General features: G+C 37.5%; 1 protein-coding gene across 1 annotated transcript in view; it reads right to left on the bottom strand.

Annotated features, from left to right (window-relative positions):
* The window catches only part of tnfrsf19 (tumor necrosis factor receptor superfamily, member 19), a 32,521-nt gene extending 12,001 nt beyond the window's left edge, over window positions 1-20,520 (bottom strand). The window contains exons 1-5 of the mRNA XM_065281601.2: window positions 19,996-20,520; window positions 19,081-19,173; window positions 18,721-18,831; window positions 6,458-6,636; window positions 3,473-3,558 (exon numbers count right to left, since the gene is read on the bottom strand). Coding sequence (XP_065137673.1) covers window positions 3,473-3,558; window positions 6,458-6,636; window positions 18,721-18,831; window positions 19,081-19,149 — 445 coding nt within the window. The 5' untranslated portion in view covers window positions 19,150-19,173; window positions 19,996-20,520. The remainder of the gene's footprint in view (window positions 1-3,472; window positions 3,559-6,457; window positions 6,637-18,720; window positions 18,832-19,080; window positions 19,174-19,995) is intronic.
* Window positions 20,521-21,522: the final 1,002 nt, after the last annotated feature.

Below are 21,522 nucleotides of genomic sequence, written 5' to 3'. Positions count from 1 at the left end.
GATGCCTTTTTATTTTTTGATAAAAAGTATTTAGATAAACTTCAGAGAGCAGTCTAAATTTGTTGCATATCTTGTCCATGGTGGGCATTTTAGTGATCAATCCAGAGCAACAAAAAACATGTTCACTAGTCAACATTTGAAGTGGATGAAAACCTTTCATAAAAGTTGTCTTAAAAATTTTAACCATTCCAATATTGTCTTAGCACAACGTTTATGAACTTTTTTGATCCACTTCAAATGTTGATTAGTGTATAAAACAGTTAACCGCTGCGTTCACGTCCCCCAGTCTTTACCTAGTTCAAGTGGTAGACAGTTGGTGCTAGTAATAAAATGTACTGTGGTTCAGAGTAGAGGTCATCCCATAACCCTAACCTGTAGTTGATAGTAGAGGTCATCTGACAACCTTAACCCATAGTTTAGAGTAGAGTTGAACCAATAACCTTAACCCATAGTTTAGAGTAGAGTTCAACCAGTAGCCTTAACCAATAGTTTTGCGTAGAGGTCAACCTAAACATTAACCCATAGTTTAGAGTAGAGGTGAAACAATAACCTTAACCCATAGTTTAGAGTAGATGTCAACCGGTAACCTTAACCAATAGTTTTGAGTAGAGATCAACCGGTAACCTTAACCAGTAGTTTTGAGTAGAGGTCATCCAATAACCTTAACCCATAATTCAGAGTACAGTTAAACCGATAACCTCAACCCATAGTTTAGAGTAGAGGTCAACCGATAACCTTAAACAATAGTTTACAGTAGATGTCAGTCGATAACATTAACCCATAGTTTAGAGTAGAGGTCATCAAATAACCGTAACCAATAGTTTAGAGTAGAGGTCAACTGATAACCTAAACCCATAGTTTAGAGTAGAGGTCATCAAATAACCGTAATCAATAGTTTAGAGTAGAGGTCAGTCGATAACCTAAACCCATAGTTTAGAGTAGAGTTCAGTCGATAACCTTAACTAATAGTTTAGAGTAGAGGTCAGTCGATAACATTAACCCATAGTTTAGAGTAGAGGTCAGTCGATAACCTTAACTAATAGTTTAGAGTAGAGGTCAGTCGATAACATTAACCCATAGTTTAGAGTAGAGGTCAGTCAATAACATTAACCCATTGTTTAGAGTAGAGGTCAACTGATAACCTTAACCCATAGTTTAGAGTAGAGGTCAGTCGATACCATTAACCCATAGTTTAGAGTAGAGGTCAACTGATAACCTTAACCCATAGTTTAGAGTAGAGGTCAGTCGATACTATTAACCCATAGTTTAGAGTAGAGGTCAGTCGATAACATTAACCCATAGTTTAGAGTAGAGGTCAGTCGATAACCTTAACCAATAGTTTAGAGTAGAGGTCAGTCGATAACATTAACCCATAGTTTACAGTAGAGGTCAGTCTATAACCTTAACTAATAGTTTACAGTAGAGGTCAGTCGATAACATTAACCCATAGTTTAGAGTAGAGGTCACTCAATAACATTAACCCATAGTTTAGAGTAGAGGTCAACTGATAACCTTAACCCATAGTTTAGAGTAGAGGTCAGTCGATACCATTAACCCATAGTTTAGAGTAGAGGTCAACTGATAACTTTAACCCAAAGTTTAGAGTAGAGGTCAACCGATAATTTTAACCCATAGTTCATAGTTCAGGTCATGCACTAACCCTAACCTATAGTTCAAAGTAGAGATCATGCTAAAACCTTAACCCATAGTTTAGAGTAGAGGTAAATCGATAGCCCTAACCCATAGTTAACAGTAGAGGTCAAGTTCACATCAGAGGTTAACCGATAACCCTAGCCATTAGTTTATAATGACTAATTGGTAAAAACGGATATATTGGTCTACCTCTAGTTTGGACCCAAAGTACAATGTGAAAAGCTACACAGTAGTGGTATTTATCTGATGTTCGAACCTGGCAGACAAATAAAAATAAAAGTTAAAGCAGAAGCAAAACAGTCATCTTACATTACTCTCACTCATTACAGACCTAGCACACACCCGGCTCTCATGTGACCTCTTCATAAATTGGCTTCACATCACTTCAAATGCCTCAGATGGGACAGCTGTGAGAAGCTTTGCCAAATATTTAAAGATATCCCATGACAAGAAGAGACAGCAGCAGATGAAAAACATTACAGCAGCAACAGGAACCCATAAAATGCTCTGTTTTCTTCCTCTCGCTCTCAGGATGGGCCAAGGAGAGCAGAGTGTTTCTGGATTTATGGTCTCCTCTAAAGACACGCTTCCTCACACAGCTGCGTGTTTGCCCCGGACCGACGTAAGGGGTATTAGTACGATCGGGCTTTAAGTTTTCACCACCCTCTGTCACATAATGCCAGAAGAGTGAAACGTTTTGAAGTCTTTTCAGACATTTGCATGCACAACGGGTCAAATAAACACAGCAGTGGGGCGTCATGCTCATATTTTTCCGAATTCCCACATAAAGTTTACAGAGATAAAATTCCTTACATCAACAGGTCAAGCTGTGAGCCTATAGGAGTTCTCCATATGTATGTGGTGAAGGAGTGTTAGACCTGGTTCAGGCTCTATCCAACATACACACTGCCTCCACACAAACAGTAGCCACCGATGCCAATGGCGAAGGCACAGTCAATTTGGAAAGGTATTCGTCCTTCCCTATGTTAGTGCCTAGAGAGACACGGTTTATGCACAATGGTAGTTAATGATGGGTAAAATGAGAATAATTAGCAGCCAAGAATCCTAGACAACAATATACTGCTTTGTGAGGCGCACCGCATTTAACATGGCCTGTTTGTATTTGCGGAAAAAAGTAACTGCATTACATAGAAAATTGTGTTTGTTACTTATGCCTGAGTGTACTGACTTGTAAAAAGAGGTGTTTATTTGATTGTGAACCATGTTGTATGAATCACTAAGACTTGGAGGACAGGCATTTCACTGGTTTAGTAAAAACACAACCTGTTTTTGAAGACCCATTTTAAAGGAACAGCTCCCCTAAAATACCACCCTGCGTCCAAAACCGCATACTGTGACAGTACGTACTGAAATAGATTAAGTACCTACTCATCGACCGTTAAAACATATATACTGTTAAACGTACATTCTATATGGTATGAATATGGATAGTATAAGTGAAATTTAGACCCGTTACATCCGTACCTCACGTGACACGTCATTACGCTGAGATTTATTATGTTTCCTGATTTTTTGACTTTCAAAGTAACGACAATCATGGGATGGGATGAAAATTTTGAAATCACCAAGGACCATGGTTTCACTTTAATGCTATGAAGATCTGATTTGACCTCTATGACAAAGTGCAATACTTTCAGTGAATAATTACCTTTTTCTATCTCATTGTGTAAATGACATAAATAATAGTGAATTTTCATTTTGGTGTGAACTAACACTTTAAGGTGGATTTCATCAGAGTTTAAATAAATCAACTGGACACTAATTTATCTTTTAGGATTATCAGTAAATATGAACTCACAGTGTGGTTCATATGGTGGTGGTGGGTCTCCACAAGGTATACACTCCATATCCTGGAATCCACTTAACTTTGTCTTCCTGTAAAATCTGAAAAAGTTAAAAATTATATTAATGTATCAGTGCTGTACACTTTAATTACAATGTAGAAAATTGTTTCATCATCAGTTACAGCCCGTAAATTTTTTTTCTAAAAGGTGTAGATGAACTTTCAAGGTGAAATTTTCTCTTAGCAAGTATAACTGTGCCAAAGCACTTAATTATGGGTAATCAAACATTATTAAAAGCTTAAGTGGTGAGAGAGGGACGCTGCTTTGGGGTAACTGGTAAAACTTGCAGTGGTTAAAAACAGCTTTGAGAAACAGGCCTTCAAAAATCTGACATGTTTCAAAATCATGCTATTGTGTGACATGTAACAGCACGACTGGGTCTAACCAAAGGTCGTGAGTTTGTTCCCTGACCTTGATTTTAACAAATCTACTGATGGTGGAGGTCTTATGCTGCATTCAGACCAGCCGCGGTAGAGTCGTCAAGCCCGAGTGTTTTCAATGTTAAGTGAATGTGAAGACACGTTGACGCGTGTCTGGAGGTCTCGCGGCGCGAATGAGCCATTTACGGCACATTCACACGGAGCGTCAGCGTTAACGCTTCCCATTCACTTTAAATGGGTGATGTCATGCGTTGCCGAACTGAATTGTGGATCTGTCGGCGCCGCGTCTGTGCCGTTGCTCTCGGCAGAAGTTGAACATTTCTCAACTTTTCAAGCGGCAATGTGTGCGTCAGCCAATCAGATCGCCTTATGGAAATAACCTAGGCAGAGCCAGCCAATTACGTTTATGGAAGAATGGAGCATGTGTAGCAGCCACTGTGATTCACCCTTCAGACAAGCCTTCCGTTAAGCGTTAACGCTTACGCCCCGTGTGAATGTACCGTTAGAGGATGCGGAAACACGAATCCGCCTCTTTGGTGCAAATTGAGCGTTGCCGTGGGAAACGTTGAAAATGTTTAACTTTGGTGGAAAAACGCACCGCGTTAACCAATCAGAGGCTTGCTTTACTAGTGAAGTGATTACAGGAAGCGAGCGGGGACACAGAAGCCCCTCCCATGACGCGAATTCCCGCGTGAATGTCCCCATGACTAGAATCAGAATTCTAAAACTAGACGCGGTAGACGCAAAATTTGACGCCTCAAATGCGGCTGGTGTGAACCCACGGTAAGCTGTAGGTAGGAATACTAGTATGACATTTTTCAACCATTTAGATGTTAGTTTTCCTCTTGCTCAACTGGCACCAACAATGGCAACAATTGTTCAATACGGAACTGAAGATGGACTGTTAAATTTAGCTGTAAGTTTAAAATGTTGATAAGATATTAGTAGTACGTGCAATTAGAAAGAATGGTAACAAAAAAGAATATGGCAGCTTTGGGCAAAATCAAACAAGATCAAATTTAGTTTGTAATTTTAATACAATTAATGATTTCCTTCCACATCAATTGTACGGACTTGTATAATTATTTTATGGTGCTCTTGCATTCTTTTTTTAACTTAAAGGTGTCACAACGTGGGAAATCAAATTCCCATCAATATTTTGACATATAACTTCATTGGCGTAAATTCTGAATTATGTGTTTGTTCGGTGCATTTTAGCATTGATTGTTTTGATAACAAGGCACAATAAGTTGCTAGCTTTGCTAAAAATATTTGCTTTAGGATTGCGTCATGCAACCGTAATCTTGCAAACTGTAACATTTTTGTTTTAAACCGGTAATGATGGTGAAGTTCTATTTAGTTTCGTCATAGTAATACAAACAAATTGTATGGCTAAGACATTAGCCTATTATACACATTGACAATTATACCCGAAGATTTTTTCATTACATTTTTTCATCGCAGGTCTAAACATGGGGAAGAATATAAATAAAAATATTTGTATATATAAATAAAATATAAAAATAATTAATTTGGAATGTTTTAGGACCAAAATTTTTATTTTTTTGTCTTGTTTTCAGTAAAAATATCTAAAAATTCTTAAGTTAAGATGCTCTTTCTTGATGAGCAAAACAACCCAAGAAAATAAGTCTAGTTTTTAGACCAAAAAAAACACATTTAAGTGATTTTTGCATAAAACAAGCAATTAACATTTTTCTTAAATTTAGTGTTTTAGATTTTTTTGCTTACCCCATTAGCAGATTTTTTTGCTTGTTTTATGCTCAAAATCACTTAAATTTGATATTTTTGGTCTAAAAACGTTTGCTCATCAAGAAAAAGCATCTTAACTTAAGAATTTTTTGATATTTTTACTAAAAACGAGACAAAAATACTAAGATTTTTTTCTTGAAAAAAAGTTTTTGCAGTGCACCTCACAAAAAAAAAAAAAAAACGATGTTATGACCCCTTTAAAGTCGCCATGAAACGGAAGTATCAATTGCCTAATTTTCTCCGTGGTGACGTGTATCCGAGTAAAACCGGCCTCTGAAATGAAGTAAGGCAGGGCTGGATTTGAATTTGTCCATCGAGATCTGATTGGATCATTTGAAGTTGGGTCGTGTTGCTAATTCGCAGCGATATTCTCCCAGACCCCGCCCACCTGCCATACATTATGACCGGAAGTAAAGAGAGATCGTTTTTTAGGAGGAGGGCAGATTTGCATTTTTGGTTTAAAGATTATGAGGGCACATGAATTTTAAAAAATTTATAAAGCTCACAGATAAACCATTTGTAAAAAATACCACAATATTACAAAACAAATTACAGTTTTTTATTTTACTTTCATTGCGACTTTAAAGCATGAACTGTACCTTTAAAACACTTTCTTCACATGGCAAAAGCTCTTGTATTGTCTACAGTTGGATATAAATACAATTTACCCCGTTAACCGAGAGTTTGTGTTTCAGAATCAGTATCCTAAGTGACTCTTAAGCATGTGGTCACCCTGTGGTCTTGGGAAACACCTATGTCCTTTATTTTAAAATCTTACAGCTGACTCACCCAGGCAGGCAGTCTCCACATACAGCGTTGTTTGTGGTGGAGCAGTTCCCCTTCTGGAAACGGTTGAGAAGCGAACAGTCTAGACAGGGTTTGCATTTCTGCAAGCTGCGGTCTTCTTTGAAGCGACTGGCTCTGCAGGGCACACATTGGGCATCTTCTCCATAGCCGAAGCCACATTCCTGCAAGGATTAACGGAAGATATCTCACTGCTGAGGAAGGTCGGGGTGAGCCGGGGCGAAAGAAAAGCGCCAATGTGGACTAACAAGAGGCCGAGATGAAATAATGATCCCAGTGTGTGTGTGAGAATCCCCTCATGAACAAAGGCCAAGTTTCTTTTGAGAGAGTCTATCTTACACTGGCAATAATCTCTCTGACTCTCACGGGATCAATGGACAGCCTTCTGCTCTAGGCCCCTAAAGGACTCCAGATTTGAATGAGAAAGGCCCACGGGGACGCCCATTGTTGGTTTATTGGGAGTTTATTGCAGCGGCCTCTCTTTGGTTAACGGTGCATGCATGTGAGGGATATTAGCATTCAAAGGGTTTTGGTATGCATAACACAGATATAGAAAATACTTCCCAAAATTAAAAAAAAATTAAGAAATACAACGTTTTAAAATGTTTTAACAATTCAAATGTCTGCAAGAGAAGGTTCAAACTCTTATAGGAAAACAAAATGAAATGTCAGCTTTGTGCTTACCAATATTTATCAAATTATCTTATTTTGTGTTCATCAAAATTCATACAGATTTAGAACAACATGAGGATGAGAAAATTATGACACAATTTTCATTTTTTGGGTGAACTATCCGTTTAAGAAACTTCAGTACTGCAACACATTTTGCATCCCACAATAAAATGTAAAATGAAAAAGTACTCGGTTTGCAGTGTATGCATTAGAAAGTAAATACTTTAATATGATACCAATCAATATGTTATGAACCTATGCTGGGCTATTTCAACTCATAGTTCGGTAACAACAACCAAACACAAGGTTTATTTATAATCCAACGGTCTATATCTAACCAAGCATGGGTTCAAACAACCCAACATTTTTAATGACTACTGTAAGTTAAGAATTAAAAGGGTCCCATTACAGTAATAAGTATTGGTATTGTTTTACTTTGCAATAACAAACAGGCTGGTTCGAAAATATTTTAAAAGTCCTTGAAAATAATATATCATTTAATTATTTTTATTTGGTTTGTGGATACCCACACTTTTTTTTGAGATCCTTCCTGAGTTTATTGCATACATATGCACATCCAAAACATGTGATGGAAACATGAGGAGAGGTCTCGATGTCTAAAATTCTCACTCGCCCTTGAATAACACAAGACAACACCCAAAGCATTGTTCATTAAATACTGCCCTATTTATTTCAATAAAAGATTTAAAACGATGCAGGTTTTGTAATTATATGGGATCGATTGCACATACAGCCACAACGACACAAAGACGCCACAAGCAGACGTATCTATATGACCAAAATGAGCCGACTGAATGAAGAGTTTAACAAAAGATTTGCCTTTAGCTAAACAGCTCGCTGGTATTTCGCTCACCAACGAGAGCTGAGAGGATTTTCGGATGGATTGTGAACGATTTTCCCTTCAGGAACAAACAACATGGGTATGTTTTTGTGAAGCATGTTAGACTTGAGTTTAGACATAAAGAAGCGATATTTCCATGACCTGAAATATTAATGAAATCTTAACTTAATCAGTTTCACCAAAACAGCGTTTTTCCTTCCAGGTCCACCCACATCAAAAACCAATACCAGTCAGTTTTTAAAAACTCCTACTGACGGTAATCGATCAAAGATGGTTGCTTGTTTTAAATTTTTTTGTAACGATATATTTCTTGGGAATCTTGCACAGATATGTTTTCAGTGTTCACGGTGCCAAATATATAATTGAAACTTGGCTTTATGAAATTATGCGTTATGCAGCATTTCAACAGAATCCACTAATCTGGAAAACACATTTATCAAGAAAACTGGCACTGTCAAACTAATTCAAGACAGATTATTTTGTGCTTTCAAGTTTTGTCTGTTTAGCATTTAAGCTAACCAAAAAATCCTGTCTGCTGTCTCGCCCAACCTTCACTTTTGATTTCAAGAAACAGCTTATCCAAAAATTTAAATACTGTTATAATATACAAAGCTGGTGTGTCACAAACAGGTTTATTCCATGGTCTGTTGGAATTCTTGATTCTGATTGGCTGGAAGGTCTGCAATGAAATCCTTTAATGCACAGATAGTTTCAGGCAGTCAGTTTCATCACAGTGTGTTACTCTCAAACATTAGTAACAATCATTTATGTGTCTATATTTATACTTGAAGTAACTTTAGCTACTGTATTAGAGATGAAAGTGGCATATACTATGTCTTTTTCTAGACAAACTTTTATTTGATTTTAATTGTATTAATGCATTTCAATAAATTTAATGTTAAAGCACTGCATCATTCCTGTGTTTAAATATAAAGGGATAGTTCACCCAAAAATTCTGTTTTGATGAACACGAAGGAAGATATTTTGAGAAATGTTTGCAATTAAAGCGTTCATGAGCCTCATTAATTTCCATAGTATTATTTTTCCTACTATGAAAGTGAATGGGGCTCATGATTGGGTTGAGGTTAAAAACATTTCTCAAAATATCTTCCTTCGTGTTTATCAGAACAAAGGCATTTATACAGATTTGTAACAATATGAGAGTGAGTAAATGAAAACAGAATTTTCATTTTTGGGTAAACTATCCCTTTAAGAATACTTGAAGTAAACTTCGGCTTTAAGAGATGCCTGTGGCATATATCATACACGCAATCTCTCTCTAAATTAATAAATAAAATAAATGCAATCTTATCACCCCCCCCCCTTATGTGTATTATTTAAAGGGATAGTTCGGCCAAAAATGATATTAAACCCATGATTTACTCACCCCCAAGCTGTCGGAGTTGCATATGTCCATCGTTTTTCAGACAAACACATTTTCGGATATTTTAGAAAATGTTTTAGATCTTTCAGTTGATTAAATGTAATGTTACGGGGTCCACGACCTTCAAGTTCAAAAAAGTGCGTCCATCCTTCACAAAATAAATCCAAACGGCTCCAGGATGATAAACAAAGGTCTTCTGAGGGTAATCCGCGCGGTGGTGTTGTAGAAATATTCATATTTAAAACTTTATTAACAAAAATAACTACCTTCCGGTAGCGCCGCCATCTTAGACTCCTCTGTATTCAGGAGAGAGTATTAGCGTAGTGTACGCACTTTTCTTAGTGACGTATGACAAATTCGGAGGGCGGGGGCACAGAGCAGCAGCAGAGTAGCCTCCGTAGGCTGCGTAAGCTCTCATCCTGAATGCGGACGCGACTAAAATGGCGGCGCTTCCGGAAGGTAGTTATTTTCGTTAATAAAGTTTTAAATATGGATATTTCTACAACAACACCGCGCGGATTACCCTCAGAAGACCTTTGTTTATCATCCTGGAGCCGTTTGGATTTATTTTGTTAAGAATGGATGCTCATTTTTTGGACTTGAAGGACGTGGACCCCGTAACATTACATTTAATCAACTGAAAGATCTAAAACATTTTCTAAAATATCTGAAAATGTGTTTGTCTGAAAAACGATGGACATATGCAACTCGGACAGCTTGGGGGTGAGTAAATCATGGGTTTAATATCATTTTTGGCCGAACTATCCCTTTAAAGTGGGCAGATGTAACGTAGCCTGGCTCCGCCCTCCTACGTGCTTCCGCTTAATTTTCATTTCGCTTCAGTACTATGTCTGGGACTGCTGTGTAGAGTTTTGTTTTCTCCTGCAAAAATCTGCAGGACCAATCAGCGAACAGAGGGGGGTGGCTAAGAAAGATGACGTTGAGGTTGTGCATCAGTTTGAGTTGTAGTTCAGTAATGGCAGCGGAGAAAGACGTGAGAAAAGCTATTCGGTCCGTTGTTGCAAAACTGTCGAATATACAGAAGTTAAAGCCGGAGCAAAAACCAGGTTTGCTAAATTTTGTTGGTCTGATTATTCGTACTTGTTGTTTCCGGCCGGTTTCGCATGATATACGTCACGACCACACGTTAGCGATTGGCTTTGGCTGATCCTGAGTGACTCTGGGCAGATCCAATAGTTTTAAACTTTAACAGATGACCCTCCTTAACAGAAGTAACGCTTTGCAATGGAGCGTGGCCAGACTCTCTGTACAAATGAAATGAATGTACGAATGTCTGGTTGGACCAGGCTAGATGTAACGTGCTGTAACTGACTAAAAATGCACATATTGCGCTGCAAACAGCAATACTAGTTTTAATTTGTCTATAACTTGGCAAATTACCAAGAAATAAGCGGGATAATCAATGGCTTGCGTTGGGTGGTTCTTTGCCTCCGGGTTGTGCATTTGAAATCATCTAATGCATGGCAAGCTATGATTATCCCTAACCAAATCGACTGAGGGTATTTTCTAAATCAGAGAAACAAAAATTGGTTCAGACATGTGAATCCTACTGGGCTACAGGTGCAATCCATTAAAAGAACATTTCCAAATGGTCCAATAGTGAGTGAGTCCAAATATGGCTGCAGATCGTAAGCATCAAACTATATAATCGTTATGCGTGTTTTGTCACGAGACATGCAAAAACCAATGAGATTTGTTTTTATCATTGTGCAGCCATATTTTAACTTACTAAAGTGATCTGTATGTATATAAAAGACATATATTAACCCAAAACTGGAATCATGGGGATTACTTTAATGCGCTTTTTGGAGCTGCCACGTTCAGCTCATAGGCAGACTTTCACGTTTGTGCTTGGGGGGGAATTAAAGAAAAACAAAAGGTACTGCAATACTTCGAGATTAGCAAGAGAGTGGGCTTCATGATTTTTTAAATATGGTTTATATGTCTTAAAGCAGTGGTTCTTAACGTTATTCCTGGAGGCCCACTGCCCTGCATGTTTTGTATGTCTCTTTTATCTGGCAGACTCAGTTCAGTTCATTGAGATCTCTTCTAATGAGCTGATGATTTGAATCAGGTGTGTTAAATAAGGGAGACATACAAAATGTGCAGGGCAGTGGGCCTCCAGGAATAACGTTAAGAACCACTGTCTTAAAGGATTAATAAAGTACCCTGCTATTGAAAGTTACCAAGTGAACTATTTTCGGGCAGTGCGTAATATCATTGCGCCTGCTGCAGCCATGTTACGGCAGCAAAGTCGTTGATTATTACGCCAGAATGAGAGTATAGTTCCTAGCCATATCTGCCTAGAAAAAACATTACATTTTCCGTCTGTCTTAGTACACATTGTAACTACAGAAAAGTCAAGTTTTAAATAGGAAAAATATTGAAACTCTTTGGTTATTTTTTAGCGCGATGCTAATGGCCTAATCAGATTCAATGGATTGTGCTAAGCTATGCTAAAAGTGGTACCGCCAGACCCGGAAATCAGCTGAATGGATTCCTAAACGGTATTACAATTAGACAAATAAAACATGAATTCTTATATTTCTATTTTATTAATAGCTCAGACTTAATCCTTATTGGCTCTGGTCTGGGGGGGCAAAGTCCCCCTGCCCCCCTCCCAAACTTCGCCTATGGTTGAGCCCCATATAAGATGACAGCATTTTAGTATAAAATTATTAATTTGTGTTAAACTGGAAAAGAAATCTATATACATATACATCTAAGCTGGCATGATGGTGAGTAAATTATAAGAACATTTTCATCTTTGGGTGAGCTGTTCCTTTAAGCGAATACAACTCTTCAAACAATCACCATCACTTACATTCCATCACAGCGACATAATGCAGAAAAAAGTAAGAGGACCTTTGTGGTTCGATACCACCCGTCGCATTTTTCCCAGCTGCCTGTCCCCAGTTGGGCCACTGTTGAGCGCCTGCATTTCCACCACACTGAGCTGGATTAGAGAAGAGGCTCATATATCATTTACTTGGCGATGGGCTTCAAACAGGGACCTTCTTTCTACACCGCGATCCTGTTTCCCACACGCAGCAGCACAAAAACACACACTGCGGGCATGGATTACTGGCCTGCGTGAGAGAGGGAAAGACAGGAGCTCTCCATAAAGCTTGGCCCTGGGATCAGACGTTTTTTAAGCCAATCTTTGGCTCTCTCAACATGGGCCTTGTTGAAGACTGCATGTAGGGTGCCCGAACAGGATGACAGCTGTTGTTGTCTGCCTGCACACCAAATAAGGCCTTTCTGTCCACCAAGGCAATGGGATGGAGGGATGGTGAAATAAAAAGCTATACTCGTTTTAAAGTAAAAAGCGAGTTGATGCATATCGCTGGGCATCGGATAAAAAAGCTGTGAGAATTCAAGCTCCTAAATATGGCTCCAGAGCTATGGCCTAGCTTCAAAGTGCATGATCCTATTGAGGTAATGGGAGTTTAAATGTAGGGTGCAATTTGTGATCGACATACTCGATGAATCAAATCTGTTTAAAGGTAACCGTCTATGGACAAATGAGAAGTCAAGAACTCTTTTCTGTACAAAAGCTTGTTTTAAGATTCCCATTAACTGAGAACAATCTTGTCTCACAAGACTCTCCAAACCAGTACCTGCAAGTACCATTTTTCTACTATCTACAGATCAGATGTGAGTGAAATGCCAAGCAAAACAGCAGTAGGGATGTGATAGAGGAGGAAGCAGGCATGTTCAGACACAGAAATGTTTTGAAGTTGTCTTGTTCAATAAAACAAACACTCACAGTAAACTACCCTGAACTCTATTGCTTATTATAAACTATAATTTCTATCAATCGAAAGGTTGAACTTTTCACTTCATCCAATAGAAAGGTTTGAAATGTGAACACAAAACACATCGAGACCATTTCCTGTTTGCATTGTGCACAGTTTGTTGTTCGGTAACACAGTGTCTTTGTTACACATGATGTATTACTGCAGTAATAACAGTAAATTGTGCATAATTACATGCTACAAACACTAACCATAATTATTATTATTATTCACTACTTAAATGTATTGTAGTGACACCCATTTTTATTTAAAAGTTTATTATAAAGTAATTGTAATGTCCAAATGCATTGACATTTTTGGGGAAGGATGTGCAAAATATTTTTCTCTTTGTTTTAGAGTGAAATAAAACCTTTTAATACTGTTCTTTCATAAACTACTGTTAATATATGAACATTTGTACAACACAGCTGCTAAGAGGGTTTTCCTTCAACTTCTTTACAGTTCAGATGCAATCCATGACGTTTAGCGGGCAGGAATGTGAAATGTTTATGAGGTCTGTTTTGAAGTATCTGCACATGTGCATGGGATACGTTGGTTGAGGGCGGGCGAGAAGACGGTTCATCTGAAGGCCTCGACTTCTCTCAGTTGCGGTGTCTGACAAAATACTTTAACAGATAATTGCAAAGCGCCTATTAACTAATCTTAACTTTATCTCTGCTATTATCTGACTTGTCAGGTGAAATTTTCTGTGTAGGTGGAGGCTGTACTAGCCGTTTTACTAGTCAAGGATCTCTGAAAATCATCAAAAGAAACTCAGATGAACTGTTCTTGTGCTCTTACAAAACTAACAGTCTGGAAGAACAAAAAAAAACCTAAATTTAGGTGTGAGGATTGTTTTTAAGCTAAGCTGTTGCAAGAGCTGAAGCGCGTACACTGTAAAAATAAATAAAAGGGATAGTTCACCCCAAACAAAAAAAATCTGTCATATTTTATATTATTTTATACATTTCTTTGTTCTGATGAACACAAATAAAAATATTTTTAAAAAATGTTTGTAACCAAACTGATCATGAGCCCCATTGAAGTAAATGGGGCTTATGAACGGTTTGGTAACAAACATTCCTCAAAATATCTTCTTTCATGTTCATCAGAACAAAGAAATGTATACATGTATTTGTAACAGCATGAGAGTAAATAAATGATTTGAATAAAGGGAATATATTTTTGGGTGAACTATCCCTTTAAATTTTTGAATTAACATGTCATTTCAAATTTCCTGACTAGTGAGTTGGTAAAAAAAAAATTAAATAAATTGGAATGGGCTTAATGGGAGACTCATATTCCAGCTCCCCTAGAGTTAAATATTTGATTTTTGACGTTTTGCAATCCATTTAGCCGATCTCGGGGTCTGGCGTTACCACTTCTAGCATAGCTTAGCACAATCCATTGAATGTACAACTAAACTGATTAGACCATTAGCATCACGCTAAAAAATAACCAAAGAGTTTTGATATTTTTTCCTATTAACAACTTGACACTTCTGTAGTTAAATCGTGTACTAAGACCGACGGAAAACTAAAAGTTGTGATTTTCTAGGCAGATATGGCTAGGAACTATACTCTCATTCTGGTGTAATAATCAAGGACTTTGCCGCTATAACATGGCTGCATCAGACGTAGTGATATTATGCAGTGCTCGAAAATAGTCCCCTGCTATTGAAAGTTACTAAGGGGACTATTTTCGGCTGCTGCATAATATCATTTCTAGACCCGGGGATCCACTGAATGGATTCCAGAACGGTAAAAAGAAAATATTTAAAGCAACACCAAAGAGTTTTTTTTTACCTTAAAATAACGTTTCAAAAAAAGTTGTTCATCCACTCGAAACAGGGTGAACGGCACTTTCACATTCCCTTTGTAGCCCTCTATCGGCAAACCGCACTAAAGAAGTTTCCAACCGTCGGGTCGCAGTCCTGTAGTTCGAGTGAAAACTACAAAAACTTGCTTTACGGCAGACCTACAATCCAATCAAAGCCAGCTTTGATGAAAACTCTTTAGTGTTGCTTTAACTCTAGTGGAACTGGAAAATGGGAATATTTTCAAAAAAGTGGTGTCCCTTTAAATTCTTACAACTTTATTTTTATAATGTTTAGCCATTTCTAACTAGTAAAAAAAGTTGAAATTACTATTTAATTCAAGTTGTTTAAACTTAAACATTTAAGTGAGTTTTTACAGTGTAGTTTCTGTCTCAAGCATCACCAGATGAATTGCAGAAATACTGATATGAACATCGGGTCTGCAAACAAAAATCTCCACCCCAAACGTATATCATTGGCTGTAAGACTGGTTGGAATAGAGGGATCTGATACCCCAGTGTTTACATTTTTTTGCAAAACTGAAGTGATAAGCAACACTGATGCCATTGTTACTGTTTATACCTAAAACTCACATTTATGGTGAGAGGCAGGACATTTCCAACAAACACTCTAAGTGGGTGGCCAATCACAACAGACTAGACCAGTCTGACCAATCAGATAATTTTCGAAGGAGAGACTTTATAAAGCGATATAAATTTCTAAGTGATATTGCCATCGTGAAACATTTGTGACAATTTCTATGATCATGGCTCCTAAACGGTTATCCTTCATCATGCAGTGAGAGAGATTTAAAGACGGCCTTATCAAAGATAGCCTGCGATTATTTTCTAGCAGAGTCAGAAATGTTGCATGATCCTACGACCTACACCTACAGAGTAGCCAATGAAAACGCAACATGAAATGACCAAATGATCAACGCGATGTGTCGCTAAAAGTTAATACGTGAAGACACTACTGAGCTTAAAGCTAGAAATATAGTGCCGTATTTACGCATAAGCAAGGGTCCGGTGCGCGTGAAGCAATTTTTTTATCAGAATATGCGTAAGTCACGCATGCGCGTACAGGAGAATGTACTATGTAGCCCAGGAGATTCATTGCATTTGTCGCAATGTGCATTCTTCGAACGTCTGTGTACACGTACGAGTCAAATAAACAATGCTTTGCAATAGGGTTGTGCCGATAGACGATGCTATCGTTTATCGACGATCGTCAGACATATGCCAGATTTTTATTAGCGAGTCGAAATTAAACTACTCCGTAAGATTTCTTGAAGAGCTCTCGCAGTACTTTGACATCATCCGACTGCAGCGCCGCATAAAGTCAGTGATGCGGCTGACGTATGATGCTACTGACTGTTATTTGTTCCGCCCCAGCTTCTTTTATTTTTCTTTTTTTTTGTGCGCCCGAGCTTCGTTTACAGTCTGGGGAGACGCACACTATAAGTGTGAAAAAAAAACTTAGCAAACATGTCTGAGGAACAGGGCAGCGCGTCACTACAGTCACGTGACTTCATGCTCAAGCCGGAAGAGAAGACAATGATGAATAAAGTCGTAATTCTTGCTATTTTGGACCAAAATGTATTTTCGATGGTTCAACACATTCTTACTGACCCACTGATGTCACATGGACTACTTTGATGATGTTTTTATTACCTTTCTGGACATGGAAACTGTATTTAGCTCTCGGACTAAATCTAACGTTAAAACATCTTAAACTGTGTTCCGAAGATGAACTGAGGTCTTCCGAGTTTAGAACGACATAAGGGTAAGTCATTAATAACATTATTTTCAGTTTTGGGTGAACTATCCTTATTTAGTAGTCACGCTGTTCCCTTTGGGGGCGGAGGCGAAAACAGAAGCTTATACAGTATGTAAATATACACACAGACAATGACGCCCCCGCTGCACGCTAGAATCTCCGGAAAAACAAGCCTTTTTCAACCGCAAAATGTATGCTTTTAAATATACATAAACTGCTATCTCAAAATGGAGAGGCTTCTTCGTGATCTCAACTATCAGATTCTGCAATAAAATGAAAATCACAAATTTTGAAAAAACAACTTTGTTTCTCATTTTCTCTAAACTTGTGCTGCCGACTTGTGTCACTGGTTTCCGTGACGGGTCACAAATGTGTGTTGAGAGTGTGAACACAACCACCCTACGATGAAAAAAATCCACCCGCTCCTTGTTTTTAATCCTCATTAAACCAAAGCAGTCTCATTAGACATGCCGTTTTGGTTCTCTTATGAATGTGAGGTCACTCTGATAAAGCCCCGCCCACTTACAGTCCTGCATTACCATAGTTTCCACCCCCAGCGAGTTGTACTCTGTCCACTAGATACTGTTTTCCCATACTGTATTAATCAGATCTGTTTTAACTGAAAGTGCTCACTGTCTGTTTGTAAGCAAGTGAGGAGCTGTAGCTCATTTGCATTTAAAGGTACAGACATTAAAACAGCGCTTTTTTGCTCCAACCAAATAGGGGCATTTTGGACATGCTATAATAAATGATCTGTGGGGTATTTTGAGCTGAAACTTTACAGACACATTCTGGGCACACCTGAAACTTATATTACATCTTGTAAAAAGGCCATAATAGGTGCCCTTTAAGATGTCTGTAGAAGGCTTTATAGAGGTGCTGCAATAATGCAAAAATCGATGTGATTCTGGAACGATCAAGAATCAAAACCTAATCAAGTACACCACAAAAACGATATCAAAACTTCTTCAAGAGTATACTCGGACCCCTTTAACATATGAAAATCTAACTGTAATACAGTAAATCTTGCATGCAGAGGTAACTAAGAACACACATTTTTCCTTAGATCTTATGCTTGATATTGTCCTTGAATAGTACAGGGTAAACCATGAGTACTTGAATGGAAAAAGAAGGCAATCATTCACCGTGGCTTCAGGCTTCATAGCCTTAATTGGCCGAAAAACATTCGATGCATTGAAGCGTATAACCGATAAGTGTGTGTTTACACTGAAACAAGCAACATAAAAGTCATGCGGTAAAAAAAAACATGCGCACTACATGTGTACATATCGACAGCCTGTACCTGCATTTACCCGACCATGAACGGTTTAATGATTTACAAACCTAAGCTTTACATTGTGCAGACTTCTGTTTAGAATTTTCGTATAGTAAAAATCGCAACATACAACGTATACAAGGACTTGCGACTCTCAAGGGTGGCAATGTCATAAAAGCCAAGGCTCAAGTGTGGGTGTAGCTGATTAAAGCGTGGCCAGTGCTCCACAATGAATAACAGTGGTTTACCCTCTCTCTCTTTATGAAAAGGAGGAAGCAATAAATAATTGGTCACGACAAGCTATTCAAAACATTGGCATTCCCTCTCTATTGGCCAACTCTAAAGCTGCACTTTGCTTTTAGTCCATTTGGTCTAGAAATGAAACCCTGTGAGTGATTGCGATGGGAACGTTTCTCTTCGTTTCAAATTTGATCGTATTCATAGTTAAATCTCGGCCGTTTTATAAACAGCTTGAATTAAAACCATCAAAATATATTTGCGCATAAATCACTGACTGTGGTGGGTGAACTAGAAAAGACAGCTTTATAGATATGGAAGTTAAGACTTCAAAGAAAGCACTATGGATATTATCAGTTGATATAAAATATCAATATAGGCTAGTAAAGAAGTATTGGCCATACCTTAGACAGCTCTTGCCCAGCATCACACTGCCGACAGGGAATGCAATTTCCAAACTTATCCTTGTATTCCTGTTCTCTGCAGCCTCTCCTCTCCTCTGCTTTTACTGTTAACTGTAAGGCACATAATAAAAACATGATTTATTATTTTATAAGAGGTTTATTAACCATATGTGAGTTTATAGACAATACTACACTACTACAACCTGAATGTGCACTGTAAAGATCTCATTTGTGTTCTCAATATATCTCAATACTGTATAACAAACAGACTAGCCAAGTATCAGACTGTTACCTACACTTGTTGCTGACTAGACTTGTGAGTTAGCAAACGGATGAGGCTTTAATGTAAATTAAACGTACCATAACACACAATGCAATCGCAATTATCCTTTGAAGTGGAAACCTGTAGAGAATCACTGCCCGAGGCATTTTCAAAGGTCTTTCCCACGTACACTGTAAAAGCAACGATACTTTGATGAAGTACAATGTAGGACACAATTCGGTATTAAATCTCAAACTGGTGTGTGTTTTTCTTGCATGGAATAAAAAAAATACATTTTGGAGGGAACGGATACAATAAAACTACAAAAGGGAGACAAGGTTTGGTTTTTGAAGCAGCCCATATTTGTGAAGCACGAATATAAAAAAGTTTGGTCAAAACAGATTTGAGTACCAGTAAGAAATAAATAATAATTTTATGTTTTATGTTTAAGTTATGTATATTACCGTTTTATTTACATTAAGGCTCTGATTGATAACTGTTTATTAGCCTGCTATCCTGCCACTGAAAAGGAGAAAACTTGCTGAATTGGAAACAAAATCCTCTTATATTGGTGCATCTTTTTAATACACATTGAAATCAAAGCATTATAAATGTTAGGTACATTTATCCATGTATAATAATGTATTAATTAATAAAAGTAACTTATTTTTTGACGTATGTATACAGCAAATGTCTTTGTATTGTGCCTTTATTTTGTAAAAAAAAAAAGCATTATAGAAAATTTTACATATAGGACTTTTATTTGATTTAAATTTACGTATAATTGTAACCAATATTTTGTGAATTCCTAGCAAACAAATCTTTCTATACAGTGTACTGGTTTCAAAAGTACAATTATTTGTATTGCTTTAAAATAATTCATACAGCATTTTAACTAAACCACCACAGCCTATTATACCACACAAAATGTTTACAAATTGAATACAAACGTCAGATTAACTTAACATGTTTCAAACTTGTTTATTATGTTTCATGGTGTAAGGATTTCTTACCCAGATCTAGCCCAGACAGTCTTGATCGTCTAATATGTGAAGTTGTGATCCAGTTTGCTCAATGCAGAGCTCTGAAGCCCTCCCGAGTCCAGCACAACATTAAAAGCTCAGATCAAAGGCAAAGGGATGGCTGCGATCTGATGCCTGTAATCTGATCTCCGATCAGCACGTACATCAAAGCTTTAGCCACGTCCCGGACAAAAGCACTTTTAACGAGTCTCTCTACTTACTTGCGTTCGTGCATATTAATCCGAATACCTGCAAGGAACTGGAGTTAAAGTCTAAGCGCATGATCCTGAGACACAGAGGACAGATCGTGCAAAACCTTTGCAAACATGGAGCCCTGGAAGTTTCGTCCTGTGTGTGATCTCGCTCCACTGTTGCGCGTGTTTGATGCAGAATTCCCTTTCATCTCGGTGACGTCACCCGGCGCGCGGTGATTGGTTGGATCGTCTGCGCGCAGACAGCGGGCAAACTTTATTCGATCACGGTTATCGGAAACCGCGATCAGAGCAGCGAGCCACTTGACACAAACTGGTAGAATGTGGCTTGCTGTTGTGTTTGTCTTATTAATGAGAAACTTGTGCATTGATTCTGGTGATTTAAACGAGCGACCTTAATATTTTGACGACGTGAAAATGTATGACTGCGACTGTATCTCTAATGTACATTTTATGAATTTCTTTGCAATAATACCATGTATTCTATACATTTGATACATTTCTGTTTTTTTCTTATATCTCTACTGATGCAATGCAAAAGCGCTAGAAAAAAACTGGGTTAATTATTCTCAAAGTTAACTGGCATTTATTTTAACCAAAATAGCTGAAGTAAGCTTTCAAAATAAAGAGGTGTGAAGTATTTAATGGTAAACAATATATATTGTTTATACGTTTGTTTGGCATATTCTGTGTTTGCACCCATACAGTATAAACCTTAGGGTAATATTCGCTAAAACTCAAAGATAAAAGAAACCATAGAAAACGTGAAAAGTATTAAATATACAATTTATAATGTAAAATATATAACTGCAAATGTGTATCATGTAAAATGCAAATTCAAAACAAACAATTAATTCTTCAAAAGATTTTTTTACGTACCGACCCAACACTTTTGTACACGCTGTTTTGATACTTTCATTTGATACCTCATAAATTCAAAGCCACGAGCTTTTAATTTTTCATTGAATATGTTCTCGTGCCCTCTGGTGGACATTTAAAAAATGACATCCAAAAATTGTATGTACAGTAGGTTGTCGTAAAATTTGCGTTTAATTTTAAATAAATATTTCTTCAGAAGTAGATAATTATTAGGTTATAATAATATTTTCAAGTAGCCAAATGACATATTTTAAATATATAAAATATGTGTGTATGTATTTAGCCTAGTTCTTTTAACTCTTATATCATCAACACCAGGAATGTTTGCTATGATTGCAGTGAATTGTACAGCTGAGTGCCCTGTAGTTTAACAATATCAAACGTATTGACATCATGACAAATTGAACTACATTTGCCCTGATGATCA

Source organism: Paramisgurnus dabryanus, chromosome 8 (assembly GCF_030506205.2).
Source record: "Paramisgurnus dabryanus chromosome 8, PD_genome_1.1, whole genome shotgun sequence".
NCBI classification, from domain to species: domain Eukaryota; kingdom Metazoa; phylum Chordata; class Actinopteri; order Cypriniformes; family Cobitidae; genus Paramisgurnus; species Paramisgurnus dabryanus.
This window is presented reverse-complemented; position numbering and strand designations above follow the sequence as displayed.